Source organism: Spermophilus citellus (genome assembly GCF_964194105.1).
Source record: "Spermophilus citellus genome assembly, chromosome: 11".
Taxonomy (NCBI): domain Eukaryota; kingdom Metazoa; phylum Chordata; class Mammalia; order Rodentia; family Sciuridae; genus Spermophilus; species Spermophilus citellus.
Genome location: NC_138192.1, coordinates 91,658,253 through 91,677,629, shown reverse-complemented (window position 1 = coordinate 91,677,629; position 19,377 = coordinate 91,658,253). Strand labels below are relative to the sequence as shown.

The following is a 19,377-nucleotide window of genomic DNA, read 5'->3' as shown; positions in this document are numbered from 1 at the left end:
CTGCACTTATAAATATCTATCAAAAGATCTTAATAAAATAATGTTGTCAGACATAATAAAGCAGAATTTGAAGAAATACAGCATGAAAAAGATTGCTTGGAGTTCACCAAAAAAATAATTTTCTTCTAATTCATTCTTTTTGGTACACAATTAGACTCCATTTCTCAGCCAGATAGAGATAGCTAGAATGGTCGTGCTTCTTCTAATATCTTCTTATAAACAGCAAGAAACAATCAGTATATATGAACATATGAAAAAACACCCCTAATTTAGGTCAACTTCTTAGTGAAATATTTTTCCCCAAGTTCCCTCTCATTCCTCCATCAACTTGGGTCTCTTTCTCATTCTAGCTTCTTTTTTTCTTTCTTTTTTTATTTATATATAACAACAGAATGCATCACAACTCTTATTACATATATAGAGCTCAATTTTTCATATCTCTGGTTGTATACATAGTATACTCCCCCCCAATTCATGTTTGTTCTAGCTTGTATATTAAGGAATTACTATGAGACAAGAATGTTCTATGAGAACAGGGGATATACAGCTCAGTAATAGAATTTGTATGGCATGCATGAGGCCCTGGTTCAATCCCCAGCAACACACACACACACACACACACACACACACACACACACACACAGTGATGTTCTGTGAAAAGAGCTTACATTTTTGGCAATGGCATTCTTGTCTGCAGATTGAGCGATATCATACAGAATGACAGCACAGCGAGAGTGTAGTTCAGGTTCATCAGAAAGCAGAAGGTTAATCAAAGCTGGGATGCCTCCTGCTTCTACCAAAGCATTCACTACACTTAGGTGAGTTGAAATATTACTCAATAACCCAACAGTTTTGCATTGTAATTTTATTTTGGGAATTTTTAATAGGTTGGTTAAGGCAGGAATGGTGCCTGAAAAGAAAAGACCAAAACAAAAAAGCACAAATTATTTGAAGTCAATTTATCTTGACAAGATTTAAATGATGTTTATGGGCACTGCAATATAAATCATTAGCAAATAATTCTATGAGATATAAAACAATAATTTGAAATTACATGAATATACTTTTCTTTCTTATCCCTAGTATAGGCAACTCTCATTATTCATAACACACAATCATACATTTTAAAACATTTGTCTATAAAACACTGTACTTTGGCTTACAATCATTGATAAATTTTTGAGCTTTCACATAGTAGAGTTCAGCTTTGGTTATTGCATCAATTTTGTGTGAGTATTTAAAGATACTTTTATATTTTATACCAATTAGCAAAAAACAAAAAGTGCAGAATCTAGTAAAATTCAACATTAGCCTCATTATTGGAAATTATTTGGCATGGTGAAAATAAAGAATCTGGCTTCAGTTGGATGCTTGTTACGTCAGTTCAATATGAAATAAAAAGATAGCACCTTGTAGAACATACACAAAGAGCTAGAAAATATGATATGTATAATTAGGGCTTTATTTATATGTTTAGCTACCTGAAATGAAACATCCTTTATTACTTAAGTCTATGGTTAACTTTTTTTTGGACAAAAAAACTGTTTTTTACATGCTCTTAGGTGACTGTCTATAATTAAATAATTTTAGTTTATTGATCCAATAATGCTTACAGAGCATTTTATCTGTGTTCAATATCCACATTAGGGTAATGCCTACCATATCCAACAGGACAAATAGGGCTTTTTTCATCATTTCAGGAAGTTATATTGGACAGTATTGTTCTCAAAAGAACTTAGGACATTAAACCATTGTATTAATGAGGGAACCAGGCTAGAAAGACTAAGAAATTAATTTTAATTCTAAATGCACAGATAGTTACAAATCCAGCCTAACACTTGCTCTGCTATTATAATTTTAAAAATAAATTCTGTGACAGAATTGGGATAAATTCTAAATATAAGAGTAGTATGATAAGTAATTTATTATGAGTTTTTAAGTTTGTGAACTTTTAGAGAAATAGAATTTCTGTAAAATTTATATAGTTTTGAATCCTGTGCAACTTCCACATGGAAAATAAAACAAATAAATAAAATAAAGTATTGTATCTTTGGAAAAAACAGGGAAAATCTTATATCCAATTAAAAAGATTCTTTTACAATTTAAAAATATATTAGGGCTAGGGGTACAGCTCAAAGTAGAAGGTATGCTTTACATATACAAGGTCCTGAGTTCAGTTGCCAGAACCACCCCCTCAAATATATTTTTAAAAAGTGGTTGACCTAAATATGATAGAGCTCTACTTAAAATAACATAAGAAAAATATAGTTAATTGATTTTGCATTACCTGCATCCAAAATACATTTCCAGTAGCAATCGTTTGCTAAGCAAATTACTTCTAAGGACATGACGGCCATCATCCTTCGTTTAAAACTTTCACACTGCAACATTTCTGGTAAGTATTCAACAAAAAAACACAAGCTGTAATTCACATAAGAGATAGTGAAATGATTCATTCTGTTTCCATATAAGCAGAGCTAACCCAAGGGTTAAGATCAACTGGTGACCAACAACTGCATGCATTAATTTCTCCTCTAGGCATAGCCCTCTCTCTGTGAGGTGCTAAAAGTTTGTATCTGAAATGTCTCCCAAAGGTCCATGTGTTAAAGGCTTAGTCCCTAGCTCATTGCTTGCTATTGGGAAGTGGTATAACCTTGAAGAGGTGGGGCCCAGTAAAACAGATCATTGAGGACGTACCTTTGAATGTCCCTTTTTCTTCCTCTTTTTTCCTCACTCAGCTATAAGGTAAATGGGCTTCCTCTGCCATAGCTCTTGCCATGATGTATTTACTTTCCTGCACAGGCCTAAAAGCAATGGGGCCAGCCAATCATGGACCTCTAAAACTGTGAGCCAGAATAAACTGTCCTCTTCCTAAATTGATTATCTCAAGTATTTGTTACATCAACAGAAATCTAACAAAATAAGGTGTGAGAAATATCTACAGACATATCCTTTCTCTATCTCTTTATCTACCCATTCTACTACCAAATCTATGATGGTACAACTTCGGTTAGTTCACTCATGGAACTGTTTTGAAATTCAGCTTCCACTCCAAGGACTAATCCTGGAGACTTCTAATAAACTAACTAATTCTCTTTTACCCATAGGGGAAAAGGCTTAGAGCCATAGCCAAGTAGGAATGACGCATGGCATTTTGGTTTGAAAGATGACCCTGCTCAGGGATTAGGGCGGCTCCAGGTTTAGGGTGGATCCTGCTGGAATAGGGTGTCTCCAGGATTAGGGGTATCCTGCTGCCTCAGGCGCCCGCTCCTTTAGAGTTCGAGTTGAGTTCTCGCAGGGTTCTGATTGTATTGGTGGAGGGAGTATATTTTCCCAAAAAGTGCATGTAGAGCGCCGGTGAGAGTTCGGGAATAAAGAGTTGCTGTTTGAATCTACAAGGCTGTGTGGTGGCTCGGTTATTTTGTGCCCAGCCAGACTGCAGCAGGCTAGTATAAGGTGGAAGAGCTGTTGCAGAACTCAAGGCAAAGCAACAAGCCAGATGTTCATGTTTATTGTTCTGTTCCTTCATTATCAAGACTTCTAAACAATGGTTGCAGGAAGCAGTGGCCATGATATTTTGAGGTATTTTATTTTTTTGTCATTAAGCTGTTCTTGTTAGGAGCCAAACTTCCTGCTATTACGGTAGGTATTTGCAATGGTTTAGTCTATTAAAAATAACAAGATAGTCCTCTCTCTAAAAAGAATGAGAGGGCTGGGGATATAGCTCAGTTGGTAAAGTACTTGCCTCACATGCATAAGGCCCTGGGTTCAATCCCCAGCACCACAAATAAATAAATAAATAATAAAAGAATGATATATAATGATATATATGCATATAAATAAACACTGAAAACTTTTCCAGCATCTCTTGGGGTTGATATACTTGGAATATGTTCCTGTTACCCAGAAAATTCTAAAATTGGTACTAAGCTAGTTTTGAAACCAGATATTCAGACTTCTGAAACCAAGGAAATAGAGTTGAAAATCGTAAATGTATTTGTCCCACTAAAGATATATAAAGTATTGGGGGAAAAAATCAGGCCTTACTGTCCAATTATTTTATTTTTGCTTTAATGTGTTTTTATTTCATACTCATGATTTATAGGTAAATGTTACTAAAAGGCCTGTAACAAAATATTTTTTGTGGCCTTACCTTCCTTGTGTTTTTTTTTTTTTCCGGGGGGGAGGGGAGTTCATATCTCCAAATATAACCACTTTGATTTCTTCCCAACACCTTCTGCTCTTTACACATCTCCATATTTCTACTTATTTCCACACACTGCAACATTTTGCTATATCAATTTTAGATATTATTTACCAAATGTTTTATGAAAAAAGGGAAACAAACTCTTTCAACACTGCATTGCCATTTCCTCTTTCTTCCCTTTGATCATATTTATAGCTTTTAATGAAATCAATATTCAGCACTTCATTAAGATGCCTATATAAATGCTATTCATAGAAGAGTGTTATAGTGTAGCATAATTGTCTTTCATTTCTCACTTTTATTATCTCTCAGTGTAGGTAATAATTTCCTTATTTCATTTTCTTAGAATTGTTTCTACCTATTGACAAATTCCTCCTGCTTTTTCCCTCTAGGGCGGGATGCACAGTTCCATTCTGGAACTTCAGCCTTTACTATCACCCATGAAGTTAAATTTGCTTCTCTCTTGGGTCAGACTCTCAGTTTCCCAGGTCCTTTCCCCTTCTGTTCCTCATGGAGAATCTAGCCTCAGTATCTTTGGGTCTTTCCTGGTTAGGCTATAAGGAGAGCACTTCTGACTAGCACTGCTGTTTCTTAAGTCTTTTGAGGAACTGGTGTAAGTTCTAGAGGTTCTCTGCTTTTCCATCATTGACTTGCAATGATTTTCTCTAGCCAGCTAAGTCCTAAGACTTGCACATGTTTCCATCATCTTAACACTTTACTACTGCTGTATCTTTTCTTATTTTTCCTTGAATACTTTTCTGCTACCAGTGGTGGTATTATTATTTAATCTTCATATAATTTTACTGGGGTCTTGAGAAGGAGTAAAATTATATGTATACATTGCATTGGTGTAGTAACACTTTCTCTTATAATATTTCTGTCTAGATGGACTACAAATTTGGGGAAATTTCTCCAAACATAAGTTTTCATAAAATATTTACCAAAATATGAAAAGTGTGCTGAATTTGTCTCTAAATTAAGCATTAAGGAAAAAATTAGAAGCAGCCTTTTCCACTTAAATTTTATTTTCCTCCATTTTTAAAAAAATTCACTTTTTGGATGGAGGAGAGGGTGGTTTGATTTCTGAGAACTTTGTAAAATAAAAATAATTGTGTAAAATATAGTCTTTTGGGGATACAGATCTTTAATTTAGAAATAAAACTACTTTAGCATAGAAAAGTATAGATCATTATCATTTGCATTTTTATTTCTGATTTTAATTTGTTTTATTTCATTATTTTAAACATATAAGATATGATATATGTATCATTTTATTTGACCCATTTCTGTGTAAATATCAATAATTAAGCCAAATAACTAGAACATTTATTTACAAAGAAATTATATATTCTATACTCACCTACTAAAGTTCTCCAAACTGGAAGTTCAGGAATATTTAATTCTATTATATATTTGAGTACTTCTGTGTGAAAGGTTAGCACTGATAAATGAATTATATTATTTCCTTTAATATCTGTTTTTCTCCAGTTAGCACCAAGAGAAAACAGATATTGAATAGTTTCCAGTGCTCCTGAAGTAGCAGCAAGTAGCAATGGAGTACACTGATTCCTAAAAATCAAGGAATGCATTAGAATAATATTTAAGCACACTTATAGTGTCATATTTCATTTTTGTTAAGCTATTCCAAGTGCTGTTGGAGGCACTCTGATTTACACCAACACCTTCTTTCTCTTCCTTAGGAATTCTCATCCTGTATATTCCACATGCAAACAGTTTGCCTCCACTAATTGTCCTTAGTATTAGCCCCTGTCCTCCTTCCCAACATATATATCAAGTCTTAGAGTTTATTTAAAAGTTTATGATGCACAAAGTTCTTAGAATAAACTATCCTTTCTCCTCCTTTCAACAATTCTTGAGTGAAGGGAAAAGGAAGTCAAGTATTTTTAGCACATTTCACAAATGATGAACCTAAAGCTCAGTTTGTAGTTATGCCATTTCTTCATACTTCATTTCCAGTTTTCAAATCCCAACTTTCTCATTGTAGCAGAAAGTAACAGCTTTTATGAAAAATCCATCAATGCTTTTTAGATAGTAAAGATCTTTTGATTGTACACATGGCTGTCCAGCCCAGTATTACATCCCAACCTCCTTTATAGATAGGTATGACCATATGACCATGTTTGGTCAACAAAACATTAATGGAAGTTACATGGGCCACTCCCTAAAGAGAAAGGAATGTGCCGATACTTTTCCTCTTTCTCTCTTCTCTTGGCTAAAATGTAGGCAATAATGGAAGTGGAATTGTCATTGTGTACATGGAAGTCTTAGGTGAAGGAGCAACAAGAGGAAGCCAGTGCCCTTATAACTGTCAAACCAGTATGCTAGCCTGAGGCCACTGAATAATAATGGACTGGCTAGACCTAGGAAGACATAGAAAAACATGAATGAAATATACTTTAAAAAGGTTCAGAGATTCAAAATACTAACTTGTTTTTTAGATTCCTAGACAAGAATGTACCTTCAGAAGAAGTTATGCCGCCACCCTAAACATTGATTCTCAGCTAAATTATGAAACAAAAGATTGGGATGTTTTATTATTTCAAAGTATTCTTTTTTTTCACTGTATTTATCTTCCATATACTACTAGATATCCCCCTGCCCTTTTCATGAGGAGTCAAGGGCTACCTCATGGTTGCAGAAGGTCCAATTTAGAACAGTGTTCTAATGCCTAGTCTCAGACTTCCTCCAGGGCACTAAGTAGTTAACCTGATCAATGAATTTGTGGAACCATATTATTAGGACAAGGTAGGAAAATCTCCCTAGGGCTCAGTCCTTATTCATCCAGAAAGCATACATAAGTTGATAGAAGATCTTTTTAAATTCTAAAGATAAGTGGTAGGAGAAAAAGACAGTGATCAGATCAGAAAGGACTTCAGAGTTAGCTTTGTCTATGTTTCAAATCACCCATATCAATCATGTATTATATTGTCAGTGTGTGAAAAAAGCAGAAATTTATATTCTTATGAATGCTTAAAACTTACTCAGCTGTAGCCTCAGCTTCTAGCAAAGTAGGATCCTTCCTATAAAGGACAATGATGATGCAGATGTTGTCATAGAAAGCAGCAAAGTGAATCGGCATCCATCCTCTTTTTTCAGAAAGTGTGTAATCAGCTTTGAAACAGAGTAGACAGACGGTTGTTTCTAATGAGCAAGCCTGTGCAGCCAGGTGCAGAGGTGTTGGGCCTACAATGGGTGAACAATTATGTCAGTCGTTAAAGAATTAGCACTCCTATAAAGCATGCCTTTTTGGTAGCCAACCACAGAGTTTAGGATTATATGATATAAAAATCCCCAAAATAATTACTATAAGGATGAATTTATTTAACTCAGGATATCTGACCATTAAAATATCACATTTCTTTATAAATGAAGAAAAATAAATAACATTGAAAATATTAAATATTTGAAATTTTAAAATAATTGTAAAATTAGCTATTTCTTTTTAATTTTTATTTTTTTATTTTATTCAAATGCTTTGTAGTAAGAAATAAGATCCTTTGAAATTAGAAAAAAATATGTTTACAAAAGGCCTCTCTGTCACTAAATCTAGTGGGCATTTGTATTAGCTTTTCATTCTGAGGAAAATCACTTAGGACAATAGATTTATTTTGGCCCAGTTTCAGAAGTCCATGGTCAGTGGGCTCCTTGCTTTGGGACTGAGGTGAGGCAGAACATCATGGTAAAGGGGCATATGGAAGAAGGTTTTTTCTCAGCCTATAGCAGCTAGGAAGGGGGGTCGGGAGCAGGGGTCAAGAAAGAATCAAGGACAAGAAATAAATTCCAGGGCATACATATTCCCAGTGGCCTACTTCCTCCGACCATGTCCTACTACCTACAGTTTCTACCACCTTCCAGTAGTATTCAGCTATCAATGAACAGTGATGATGTCACAGCCCTCATGATCCAACCAATCACTTCCCAAAAGCCTTACCTGAGGTCAGCTGCATTGAGGACCAAGCCTTCGATACATGAGTCATTGGGGGACATTCCAGAGCCAAACCATAACTGCATGTCAATTCTCATTTATCTGTCAACAGTATTTTATTTTACACTGTTTCCCACTTCTTCCTATTTAAAATAGTTTCTTCCCTTTGCATTGATGATATCATAGTCTCTATTTTTCTTCCCTCACCTGCTACTTCTTTGCATTTTTCCTTTGGGACCTTCCCTTTGTCCCAGTATCTAAATGAACCTTAAGGCTCCATATTAGACCCTTTTCTATTCTCAGTGGTTTTATTTACCATCTGCAAATTCATGCCTTCCAGGATATGTCTTTTTTCTTCTCTGAGCTCCAGATCTTCAACAACAATATCTCACTAAAGCATCTCCACACATCACATCCTGTCCTCTCTAAACCTGGTCCTCTTTCATTCCTCCCTAAATCCGTGAACGATATCACGGTCTATTGGAAACAATATATGAATTATGGGTTTGTTTGAGCCAACAAAGGCAGGGAAGCTGCTTTTCTGGGAACTCATGGGTGGAATTCCCTGGTTTGAGAAAGCCCAGATCATGCTGGAACCCTGCCTTAACTCACAACCTTAAGATCAAATACAGTAGCCCAGAAATGGGCAAAACCTGCCAAGCACCAAACAACCTGTTTACTACAAGATCCCTGCTATATTGAAACAAGACCCCTTCTGCTGAGGGCCATTGCCAAATAGGAATGACGCATCAAAATTTCCTTGCCAGTGTACCCCATGTTAATTGTGGTAGTGCTGGCATATCTTTGCTGATGGTGTCACCAGTGATGCAATTTTTCCAAAGGAGCCGTCAATTGGCTTGGTGTCGTGGCATTTCTGTATTCTCCTCCCTTCTACTAGTGATGGTCTAAAATTTGGGGGCCAACAGAGGTGAGGCAAAGAACCTCACCCCCCCACTGGTGCATAGGCCTATCCACAAGTATAGCTGAATGCTGGACGGGTAGTCAGTGACGGGTTGATCCAATTGCAGTGGTATCAACCTAAGACAGGAGGCTGACGCCTAGAGGTCAGTTTTCCCATGACGGGTAAGAACCATATGTTGAATTGGACAACCTACCAGGCACGGTCCTTAAGCCACATTGCTTGTTGTTTAATTAATCAGAAGGGGGGAGATGCTGAGGGCCATTGCCAAATAGGAATGACGCATCGAAATTTCCTTGCCAGCATACCCCATGTTAAATGGACTTGCCTTGGAAATTCGTTGTGACATTGCATGTGTGTTTGAGAAAGGTGACCCTGCTCAAGGACGAGGGTGGATCCAGGTTTAGGGTGTATCCTCCAGGTTTTAGGAAGTATCCTGGTTTAGGATAATTTGGGTTTAAGGCATTCCGGTTTAAGACAATCTGGGTTTAAGGAAGTTCCAGGTTTAAGGTTATTGCTGCTGGGAATAGGGCGTATCCTGCTGCCTGAGTTCCCGTTGAGTTCTCGTTGAGTTCTCGTGGAATTGAAAAAAAGTATTTTGGGACGTGAATTGTGTGGCAGAACTGGGATTTCCCCAGAACGTGTGTAGAGGCCGGTGTGAGTTCGGGAATAAAGAATTGCTGTTTGAATCTACAAAGCTGTGCGGTGGCTCATGATCTTGTGCCCAGCCAGACTGCGGCACCCTTCCACACTGAAACCATATCCCTGACTTTGATGTACTTCCCCTTAAATAAGGAATTGGGGTCTTTTTCAGTTGTTCAGCTCCAGTTCCTATCAGAGCTGGAAGAACCATCAGATGCCCTGCTTTCTAAATCTAATCTCTGGCTTTGTCTTTATTTCTTACTGATTTTTCCAGGCTTTTTATTTTCCCAGGCAACTTACACCTCCTAGCAGGAACCTACTCTACTGGGGTGCTGGTTACCTTGGCATAAATTTATCTAATTGAGCCAGGAGGCATGGTGGCACACGCCTGTAATCCTAGCAGCTCAGGAGGCTGAGACAGGAGGATTGCAAGTTCAAAGCCAGCCTCAGCAAAAGCAAGGCGCTAAGCAACAAAGGGAGACCGTATCTTTTTTTTTTTTTTTAAAGAGAGAGAGAGAGAGAGGGGGGGGGGACAGAGAGAGAGAGAATTTTAACATTTATTTATTTTTTCTTAGTTCTCGGGGGACACAACATCTTCGTTTGTATGTGGTGCTGAGGATCGAACCCGGGCCGCACGCACGCTAGGCGAGCGCGCTACCGCTTGAGCCACATCGCCAGCCCCGGGAGACCATATCTTTAAATAAAAATACAAAATAGGGCTGGCAATGTGGCTCAGTGGTTGATTGCCCCTGAATTCAATCCTCAGTAACCCCCCGACCCTGCCAAAAAAAAAAAAAATGGTCTAATCAGTTCTAGGAAAAAAACCCTACAATGCTTCTTAACACCCCCCTCTCATTTCATCTCTATAATCAGTTCATCACTAAGACTATGTATCTCAAAATCCTATCTCCACTGCTACCACCATCCTGATCAAAGCCATATTCGCCTCTTAACTAATGTGTTCACCTTGTTATTTCACTTACCCTATCCATATTTTCAAATTGTGAGCTTGATATTTTCATCTCCTTGCTTAAACTTTTAAGTAGCTTCTCAAGGCCATCTGATTACAAGTAACAACCAGCTACAACTCTCAAACACCCAATCACACTTCACTTTCTTCATTCTGGTTTCTTATAGCTCCCCAAATGTAGGGTGATCATACATCCCATATTGCCCAGGAAAGGTCTGGTCTGTCCTGTTCCACTACCATAATCATTAGGAGTTCCTCCTTTTGTTTTCAAGACTCCCTGACTTGGATGATGCATTATCTGGTCATGCTGGGATATTTCTGCTCCCTGACATCTTCCTTCTACCAAACAGCTCCTCTCTTATCAGACTCTAGTTAACTCCCATTCATTCTTCAGCTTAAATGGTATTTCATCAGTGAAGCACCATATTTCAAATTATTGCTTAATCTTCCAGTTTCTGGTTTGGCATGTGAGGAGCTTAGAAACCATCACTCCAGAAGCTGTGTGCAGTGCTGCATGCCTGTAATCCCAGAAACTCTGGAGGTTGAGGCATGGGGATTACAAATTTAAGGCTAGCACAGGGAACTTAATGAGCTCCTGTCTGAAAATAAAACGAAATAAAAAGGACTGGGGATGTGGCTCAGTGGTGGAGCACTTGCCTGGCCTGCACGAAAACCTAGCTAGGTCAAACCACCACTCTCCCTGTCCTGCAAAAATAGATAAATAAATAAATCTGCTGCATCCTAACAGGTAAAAAATCCAAACACAGTTAAAAAAATCAATATCCCCTCTTTGATTCATCAGAGAAGTGAGGTCACAGGGTAAACTGATGCCCCCCAAATTAGAGAGTCAGTCAGGTAGATACAGAGAATCACAACTTACTGGAGCAGAAACTCACAAACAAAAACTTCAGTGGAAACCAGTACTGGGAGAGGAAAACCTTAACTATAATTGACAAATTGGTAGAGACTCAGCATGAACAAATATAAGAGTTAAAAACTATAGGAGCCAGCTGTGATGGCATACACCTTTAATCCCAGTAGCTCAGGAGGCTGAGGCAGGAGAATTTCAAGTTCACAGCCAGCTTCAGCAAAGGCAAGGAAGTAAGCAATTCAGTGAGACCCTGTCTCTAAATAAAATACAAAATAGGGCTGGGGATATGGCTCAGTGGTCGAGTGCCCCTAAGTTCAATTTCTGGCACCCCTCACAAAAAAAAACTAGATGGACCAATTATGGGGGGAGCCCCATGCTTTTATGTGTTTTATCTCCAGGAGCTCGTTCAGACCCTCACAGTGGATATAGTGTTAGAGAAAAATCTCTTCATGCTTCTGGCAGGAAGAGAGAAAATATCCCGTTTTTAAATACTCCAGAGCATTCTGTTCTTAACAAGGTCTACCTTCAGGAAAAATTATTTTATCATGCTGGATTTTTCTCAGAGACTGACTCACCTAAGGGAAGGGGAAAATGCCCAACTCCATCCTCCTTTAGACATTCTGTTCCACTTAAGGGATAGAAGGAGTGGGCCAAGGAGCACTGATGAAATTTACAGTTCAGATGCATACAATCACTAACAGACTGAAATGTAATATAAGACTATAGAACACTTTACCTCCATTCATACCTTACTATTACATTACTAAAGGTTTACTTACCAGTTACTTTGACCAAGTACATCATGTCCAGTTATAAAGATAAATTTACAGGACATACTAAAAATCACAAAAACATTTTATAAAGACAAGAGTAAACATCAGAACCAAACATAGCAGGAATGTTGGGAATATCAAATAGGGAATTTAAAACAGCTATGATTAATGTGCTAAGTGTACTAATAGATAAAGTATATAGTACTCAAGAATAGGTGTGCAGACAGAGGAAAATCCTAAGGGAAAAAACAAGAAGAAATACTAGAGATCAAAAACACTGTAATAGAAATGAAGATTGCTTTTAATGAGCTTATTAGTAGATGGGACATAGCTGAGGAAAGAATTTCTGAGCTTGAAGATATAGCAATAGAAACCCCTCAAACTAAAAAGCAAAGACTGAAAAAAAAAAAACAAAGAAGAAAGGAAAGGAACCCAAGAAATATTTGAAACAATAATGACATACTATTCCCCAATTAATGCCACATATCAAACCATAGATCCAGGAAGCTCAGGGAAGACCAACTAGAATAAATACAAGTGAACAAACAAACAAACAAAACAATACATCTTAGTATGTAATTTTCCAACTAAAGAAAAGAGAAGATTTTAAAAATATTCCTGAAAGAAACCAGAGGAAAAACACCTTATTTACAGAGGATCAGAGATACAAATTATACCCACTTTCTACCCAGAAACCATGCAAGCAAGAAGAGTGGAGTGAAATACAGAGAAAGACACTATGAACCTAGAATTCTTCTCATGGTGAAATTATTATCCAAAAGTACAAATGGAATAAAGATTTTCTCAGATAATCAAAGCTTGAAGGAATTTGTTGCCAGTAGACCTGACTTGAAAGTCATTGAAAATTTCTTCAGAGAGAAAGAAAATTATATAGGCCAGAAACTTAGCTCTATAATGGAAAGAAAGAAGGGCATTAGGGGCCAGGGTTGTGGCTCAGTTGTAGAGCACTGCCCTAGCATGGGTGAGGCCCTGGTTTCAATCCTCAGCACACATACATACATACATACATAAATAAATAAATAAAGTTAAATTTATTTTTTAAAAAAGAAGGATATTAAGAGAATGAAGAGATGAATAACAATTTTTCTTAATTGAACTAACAGATAAGTGTTCAAAATAATAACAAATATTTCGACTACATATAGAAAAAGACAGATGCTTATTTGTGCATATGCATAAATTAAATTATGGCAGCAATGATACAGGGACAGGAGGAAGATTTTAAAATATTTTGCTATCAAAATACTTGTACTACCTAAGTAGTATAGTGTTGTTCGAAAGTAGACTTGCATTATATTTATTATAAAAACTCTAGGGAAGTCATTGAAAAAAGGTTTTAAACAGAAGTATAAACAATATGCAAAGGAAGAAGAGAAAATAACATCATGTACAATGCTAAATTAAACCATAAAAGGCAAAAAAAAAGTGTGGGAGAGAAAAACAGGAACAAAAAACAAGAGCAATGAAAAGAAAAGAGTCATAAGTATAGTAGATATTAATACAATATATCAACATCATTTTAGACCTCAATGGACTAAATATACCAATTAAAACACAGGGATCATCAGAATTGATCAAAAAACAAAATCCAACTAAAGGGTGAACAGATTAATAACCTGTGGTACATCCACACAATGAAATATAATTCAGTGATAAGAAAACAATGATTCATCAAGCTATAAAAAGACATGGAAAAAATGTAAATGCATATTACTACATGAAAGAGGCTGAATATTGTATGAGTTTAACTAGATATCATTCTGGAAACCATGGAGGCATTTAAAAGATCACTGGTTACCAGGGGTTGAAAGTAGGGAGAATACTGGAGACAGTGAAACCATCCTGTATGATACTACATGTCATTAACCATTTGTTAAACCCATAGAAAGCAAAACACCGAGAATAAACCCTAATTTAATCTGCAGACTTTGTGTAATGATGTGTTAATACAAGTCCTTAATTTTAGCAGATGTGGTAAGATGTCAATAGTGTTGGAAGGTATATATGTTTAGGAACTCTGTGCTTCAGTTCAATTTTGCTGTAAATCTAAAACCCACTGGAAAAAAAATGAAGTTTACTAATTTACTAAAAGTCACAGAGAGGGAGAGGATTGGGAGAGGGAGAAAGGGACAGAGGGGACAGGGAGGGAGCAGGGGGAGGGATAGAAGAGGTAGAGGGAAGGGGCAGTGGGGGTTAGACATTGCTTAATTTTCTTCAATTTGGAATGTTCTGTCCATAGCAGGCTAAACAGTAATCATTTTCAAACCTAAGGTCTTTGCTTTTACTCTTCTATTCAACTGAAATGCCATCTTCCTTCCTTTTTGCCTACCTATACTACCTCAACTTGATGGCCTAAGTTGAATCTCACTTCTTGTTATAGTCTAGATCTTAGTTGTCCCCTATAAGCCACATGTTAGAGATTTGATTGCCACCCTGTGGTACTACTAGGAGATAATGGTACCTTTAAGAGGTGGGGGCATAGGAAATCTACCCCATACACAATAGCCTCAAAAAAAAATTGTGAATCAATCTAACAAAAGAGTGAAAGACCTCTACAATGAAAACTACAGAACACTAAAGAAACTAATTGAAGAAGACCTTACAAGATGAAAATATCTCCCATACTCTTGGATAGGCAGAATTAACATTGTCAAAATGGCCATACTACCAAAAACATTATACAGATTTAATGAAATTCATATTAAAATCCCAATGATCTTCTTCATAGAACTAGAAAAAGCAATCTTGAAACTCATTTAGAAAAATAAGAGGCCCAGAATAGCCAAAGCAATCCTTAGCAAGAAGAGTGAAACAGGAGGCATCACAATACCAGACCTTAAGTTATACTCTAGAGCCATAGTAACAAAAATGGCATGGTATTGGCACCAAAACAGATATGAAGACCAATAATACAGAACAGAAGATACAGACACAAACCCACATAATATGGTTATCTCATACTAGACAAAGGTGCCATAAACATACAGGGAGAAAAGATAGCCTCTTAACAAACAGTGCTGGCAAAACCGGAAATCCATATGTAACAAAATTAAATTAGACCCAAATATCTCACCCTGCACCAAACTCAACTCAAAGTAGATCAAGTACCTAGACTTTAGACCAGAGACCCTATGCCTACTAGAAGAAAAAGTAAGCCCAGATCTGCATCATGTCAGCTTAGGAACTGACTTAACAAAACTCCTAAAGCACAAGAAGTAAAATTAGGAATCAGTAAACAGGATGGAGTCAAACTAAAAAGCTTCTTTACAGCAAAGGAAGGAAACAATCAACATAAAGAGAGACCCTATAGAATGGGAGAAAATCTTTACTACATGTACCTCAGAGTGTTAATCTGCAGGATATATAAAGAACTCAAAAAACTTAACAAAAAACAAATAACCCAATCAATAAATGTGCATAGGAACTAAACAGACACTTCATAGAAGAATAAATATGATCTGTCAACAAATATATAAAAAAATGTTCAACATCTCTACCAGTTAGAGAAATGCAAATCAAAGCTACTCTGAGATTCCATCTCACTCCAGTCAGAATGGCAATTATCAAAAATACAAGTAATGGGGCTGGGGATGTGGCTCAAGTGGTAGCACACTCGCCTGGCATATGTGCGGCCCGGGTTCGATCCTCAGCACCACATACAAAGATGTTGTGTCCACCAAAAACTAAAAAATAAATATTAAAAAAAATACAAGTAACAAGAAATGTTGGCCAGGATGTGTCGGGGGGTGAAGAGTACACTCAGACATTGCTGATGGGACTGAAAATTGGTGCAACCACTCTGGAAAGCAGTATGGAGTTTCCTCTGAAAACTTGGAATGGAACCACCATTTGACCCAATTATCCCCCTCCTAGTTTTATACCAAAGGACTTAAAATCAGCATACTACAGTGATGCAGCCACGCCAATGTTTATAGCAGCTCAATTCACAATAGCTAAAACTATGAACCAACCTAGATGCCCTTCAACAAATGAATGGATAAAGAAAATGTGGTACATATACATAATGGAATATTACTCAGCCTTAAAGAAGAATGAAATTATGGCATTGAAGCCAGAATTAGACAGGCAGTTAGTATAAATAGGTAAATCAAGTCAGGTCGGATCAAGGAGGCCAATTTGAGTGAGTCAGAGAAGTTGGAGATTGCCATCTGAGGGAATGAAATGCCTTCAGAGCCCTCCATCCTATCAAGATAACCTGCCCCTGCTCCAACCTGTTGCTAAGGTAACCTATCCCAGGAATTGCCCCTCCCTACATTGAGTTGTAAACGGTTTTAATTAATGTGTCCTGGGCTGCTCCATCCTATCGGCCCTCCCCCTTCAGCCACCTGTTTCTCACCTCTTGGCCATCCCATCAAGCATCTCCTGGGCCTATTCATGTATGCAGGAAAGAGAAAGATAAGGGGAAGAGAGCAGCAGAACAACGGAAGCCTAGGACATATTAAAAAAAGGCAGAATGCCTCACTTCTCGGGATACCAAGATACCAGCTTCTCCCTCCTTGGAGAAGTCTATGTTACCTCTTTTTAAATAAACCCGGATTTATACGCTTGCCTTGGTGTGCTTCTCTAATGTTATACTTCAACAGGATGGAACTGGAGAATATCATATAAGTGAAATAAACCAATTCCAAAGAATCAAAGGCTGAATGTTTTCTCTGATATGCAGATGCTAATTCACAATAAGGGGGTGGGGGCTATGGAAGAATAGAGGTACTTTGGATTAGACCAAGGGGAGTGAGTGTAGAGGAGGAGGTATACAAGTAGGAATGATAGTAGAATGAATCAAATATCATTATCTATATGCATATATGATTATATAACCTGTGTAACTCTATATCATGTACAACGCAAAGAATGAGAAATTATACTGATGAACCCAGCCTAATTCCACCTTAAGATTGTGAGCCATCTTGTCACAAAGTCATGAAAAGTTAATTTCTGTTTTAGTATAAATTACTGTGATTTCTAAACTTGGTTGGAATTCCTGTCCGTGCCTTGAACTCACCCATGCCTAGCTTTTCCTGACCAGATAACAACCCTTTCTGAAACCTCAGTGGTGCCTCATAAATTCTGATGCTGGGATCTAAATTTATTCCCTACCTTGAAATGTTAAGCCATGTAGATCATTAAGCTACTATCTGCCTTTGTATTATGCTTGTCAAAATCCTGTTATCTGTAAGTTCTCAAGACATCCCCGCCCTTTGCAACTTTTTGTGCTATAAAACTATGCTCCTAAAGAGCTGGGATACTGTTCTTTAGCCCAGAGTTTTCAGAAGAGACAGTCCTGGCCAGAATTACAAGTTTGTTTAATTTGACTTAAAATTGGAGTCAGTGGTTTTCTCTTTACGTCATGGTTTAACAATACTCCATTTATGTATGATGTGTCAAATGCATTCTACTGTCATATTGAACTAAATAGAACAAATTATAAAAAAAAGGTGGTGACTACTGGAAGGAAGGTAGTTACTGGGGACATGCCCTTGAAGAGGATATTGGAACCCTAGACCTTTGTCTTTCTCTCTTTCTCTTTGCTTCCTGTCCACCATGAGATGAGCAGCCTTCTCTGTCACATGCTCCTGGCAGCCATAAAGTCCTGCTTTGCAATAGGATGAAAAGCAATGAAGCCAGCCAACTGTAGACCAAAACCTCTGAAACCATGAGACAAAAAAAAAATCTTTTTATGTTGTTTTTCTCAGGTATTTTGTCACAGTAACATAAAACTGATTAACATACTTCTCTAGAAGGATTTTGGAATCTCTCCAGAATGTGTCCAGAACATGTCCAAGGGAAGCCATATTTAGTTACGACTATGTTCAAGAGAGAAAACTAGGTAAAACTGGGGTGTCAGCACATGTGCAGGCAGGAGTAAGACTTGGCATATGTCAGACCAAAGCTGGAACTTTGAAAATATGCTGAGTGTTGATGAGATGTGTTACCCATAAATCCAAACTGGAGCCACATCAAGCTAGCACTCTTCAATGGAGTAAAAAGGCCTCACAGGGAGGGTGGAAATGTGGGTAGTCAGACAGGAAGATGGGGAAAATGTATGGCAATATGCCAGGCATGATGGTACATGTGTGTAACCCCAGTGATTCAGGAGTCTGAGGCAGGATGATTGTAAATTCAAGGATGATTGTAAATTCAAAGCCTACCTCAGCAAAAGTGAGGATGGAGATAGTGCTAGGGATGTGACAGCTCAGTGGTCAAGTGTCCCTGAGTTCAATCCCTAGTATAAAAAAAAAAAAAAGTCTGCTACACTAGCTTGTAAGTGAGATTTCTGAATAGCCTCAATCATGGTTGGTCTCAATCCATGAAAATCAGTTAGCTACTCTCAGCAGGAGAAACATAAAAATGACCTGAAGAGTTCTTTCCCCCACCCCCAGAAATATGCCAGGCTCCCCACAAATACTGTTTCCTCTCAAAAAAAAAATTTTTTCTGTACAACCTCAAGGAAAGAATCCAATTCGTATTTCCCCCTTTACTACTGAAAGTGTGCTTAATAGAACCCGCAAAATGTTGGTTTCCACCCTTGTCCCTCTGAATCAGAATTAGCATTTTAACAAGATCCCTGGGTGATTCTTACATACAACAGAGAATTATGGAGCCTACAATGAAGATGATGGTGAGGATTAGAAATGCTGTCCTAAGATACACTAGAATCAGAAAAGTTCTGAAGGTATTTATATAGTCTAAAAACACTATTCTCTGGCTGTGAACCTTGTAGTTGGGACCAAGAGCCATATTTATCTATTCCTCTAAATTTCCATAGTACACACTGTGTACACACATAGTACACACTATGCCAGTGATCATCAAAAGCTACCTGTACTCAATTACCATGTAATCATTTAACAATTATTTCCTGAGCACTTACTAAGGCTAGGCATTATTCTGGGTCCTAGGGAACTCTGGTAAACAATAGAGACCAAACCCTTGTCCTTTGAGGTAACTAAATTCGAGTGAAGAAGATACAAATAATTTTATATAGTGATACTTGTAAAAATAAAAAG

General features: G+C 37.4%; 1 protein-coding gene across 2 annotated transcripts in view; it reads right to left on the bottom strand.

Moving 5' to 3' along the window:
• The window catches only part of ANKAR (ankyrin and armadillo repeat containing), a gene marked incomplete at its 5' end in the record, with an annotated part of 80,123 nt that overhangs the window by 31,928 nt on the left and 28,818 nt on the right, over positions 1 to 19,377 (bottom strand). For both annotated transcript variants that reach the window (XM_081260914.1, XM_081260915.1), the window contains 4 exons: positions 669 to 910; positions 2,288 to 2,392; positions 5,568 to 5,776; positions 7,210 to 7,411. In XM_081260914.1, coding sequence (XP_081117040.1) covers positions 669 to 910; positions 2,288 to 2,392; positions 5,568 to 5,776; positions 7,210 to 7,411 — 758 coding nt within the window. The remainder of the gene's footprint in view (positions 1 to 668; positions 911 to 2,287; positions 2,393 to 5,567; positions 5,777 to 7,209; positions 7,412 to 19,377) is intronic.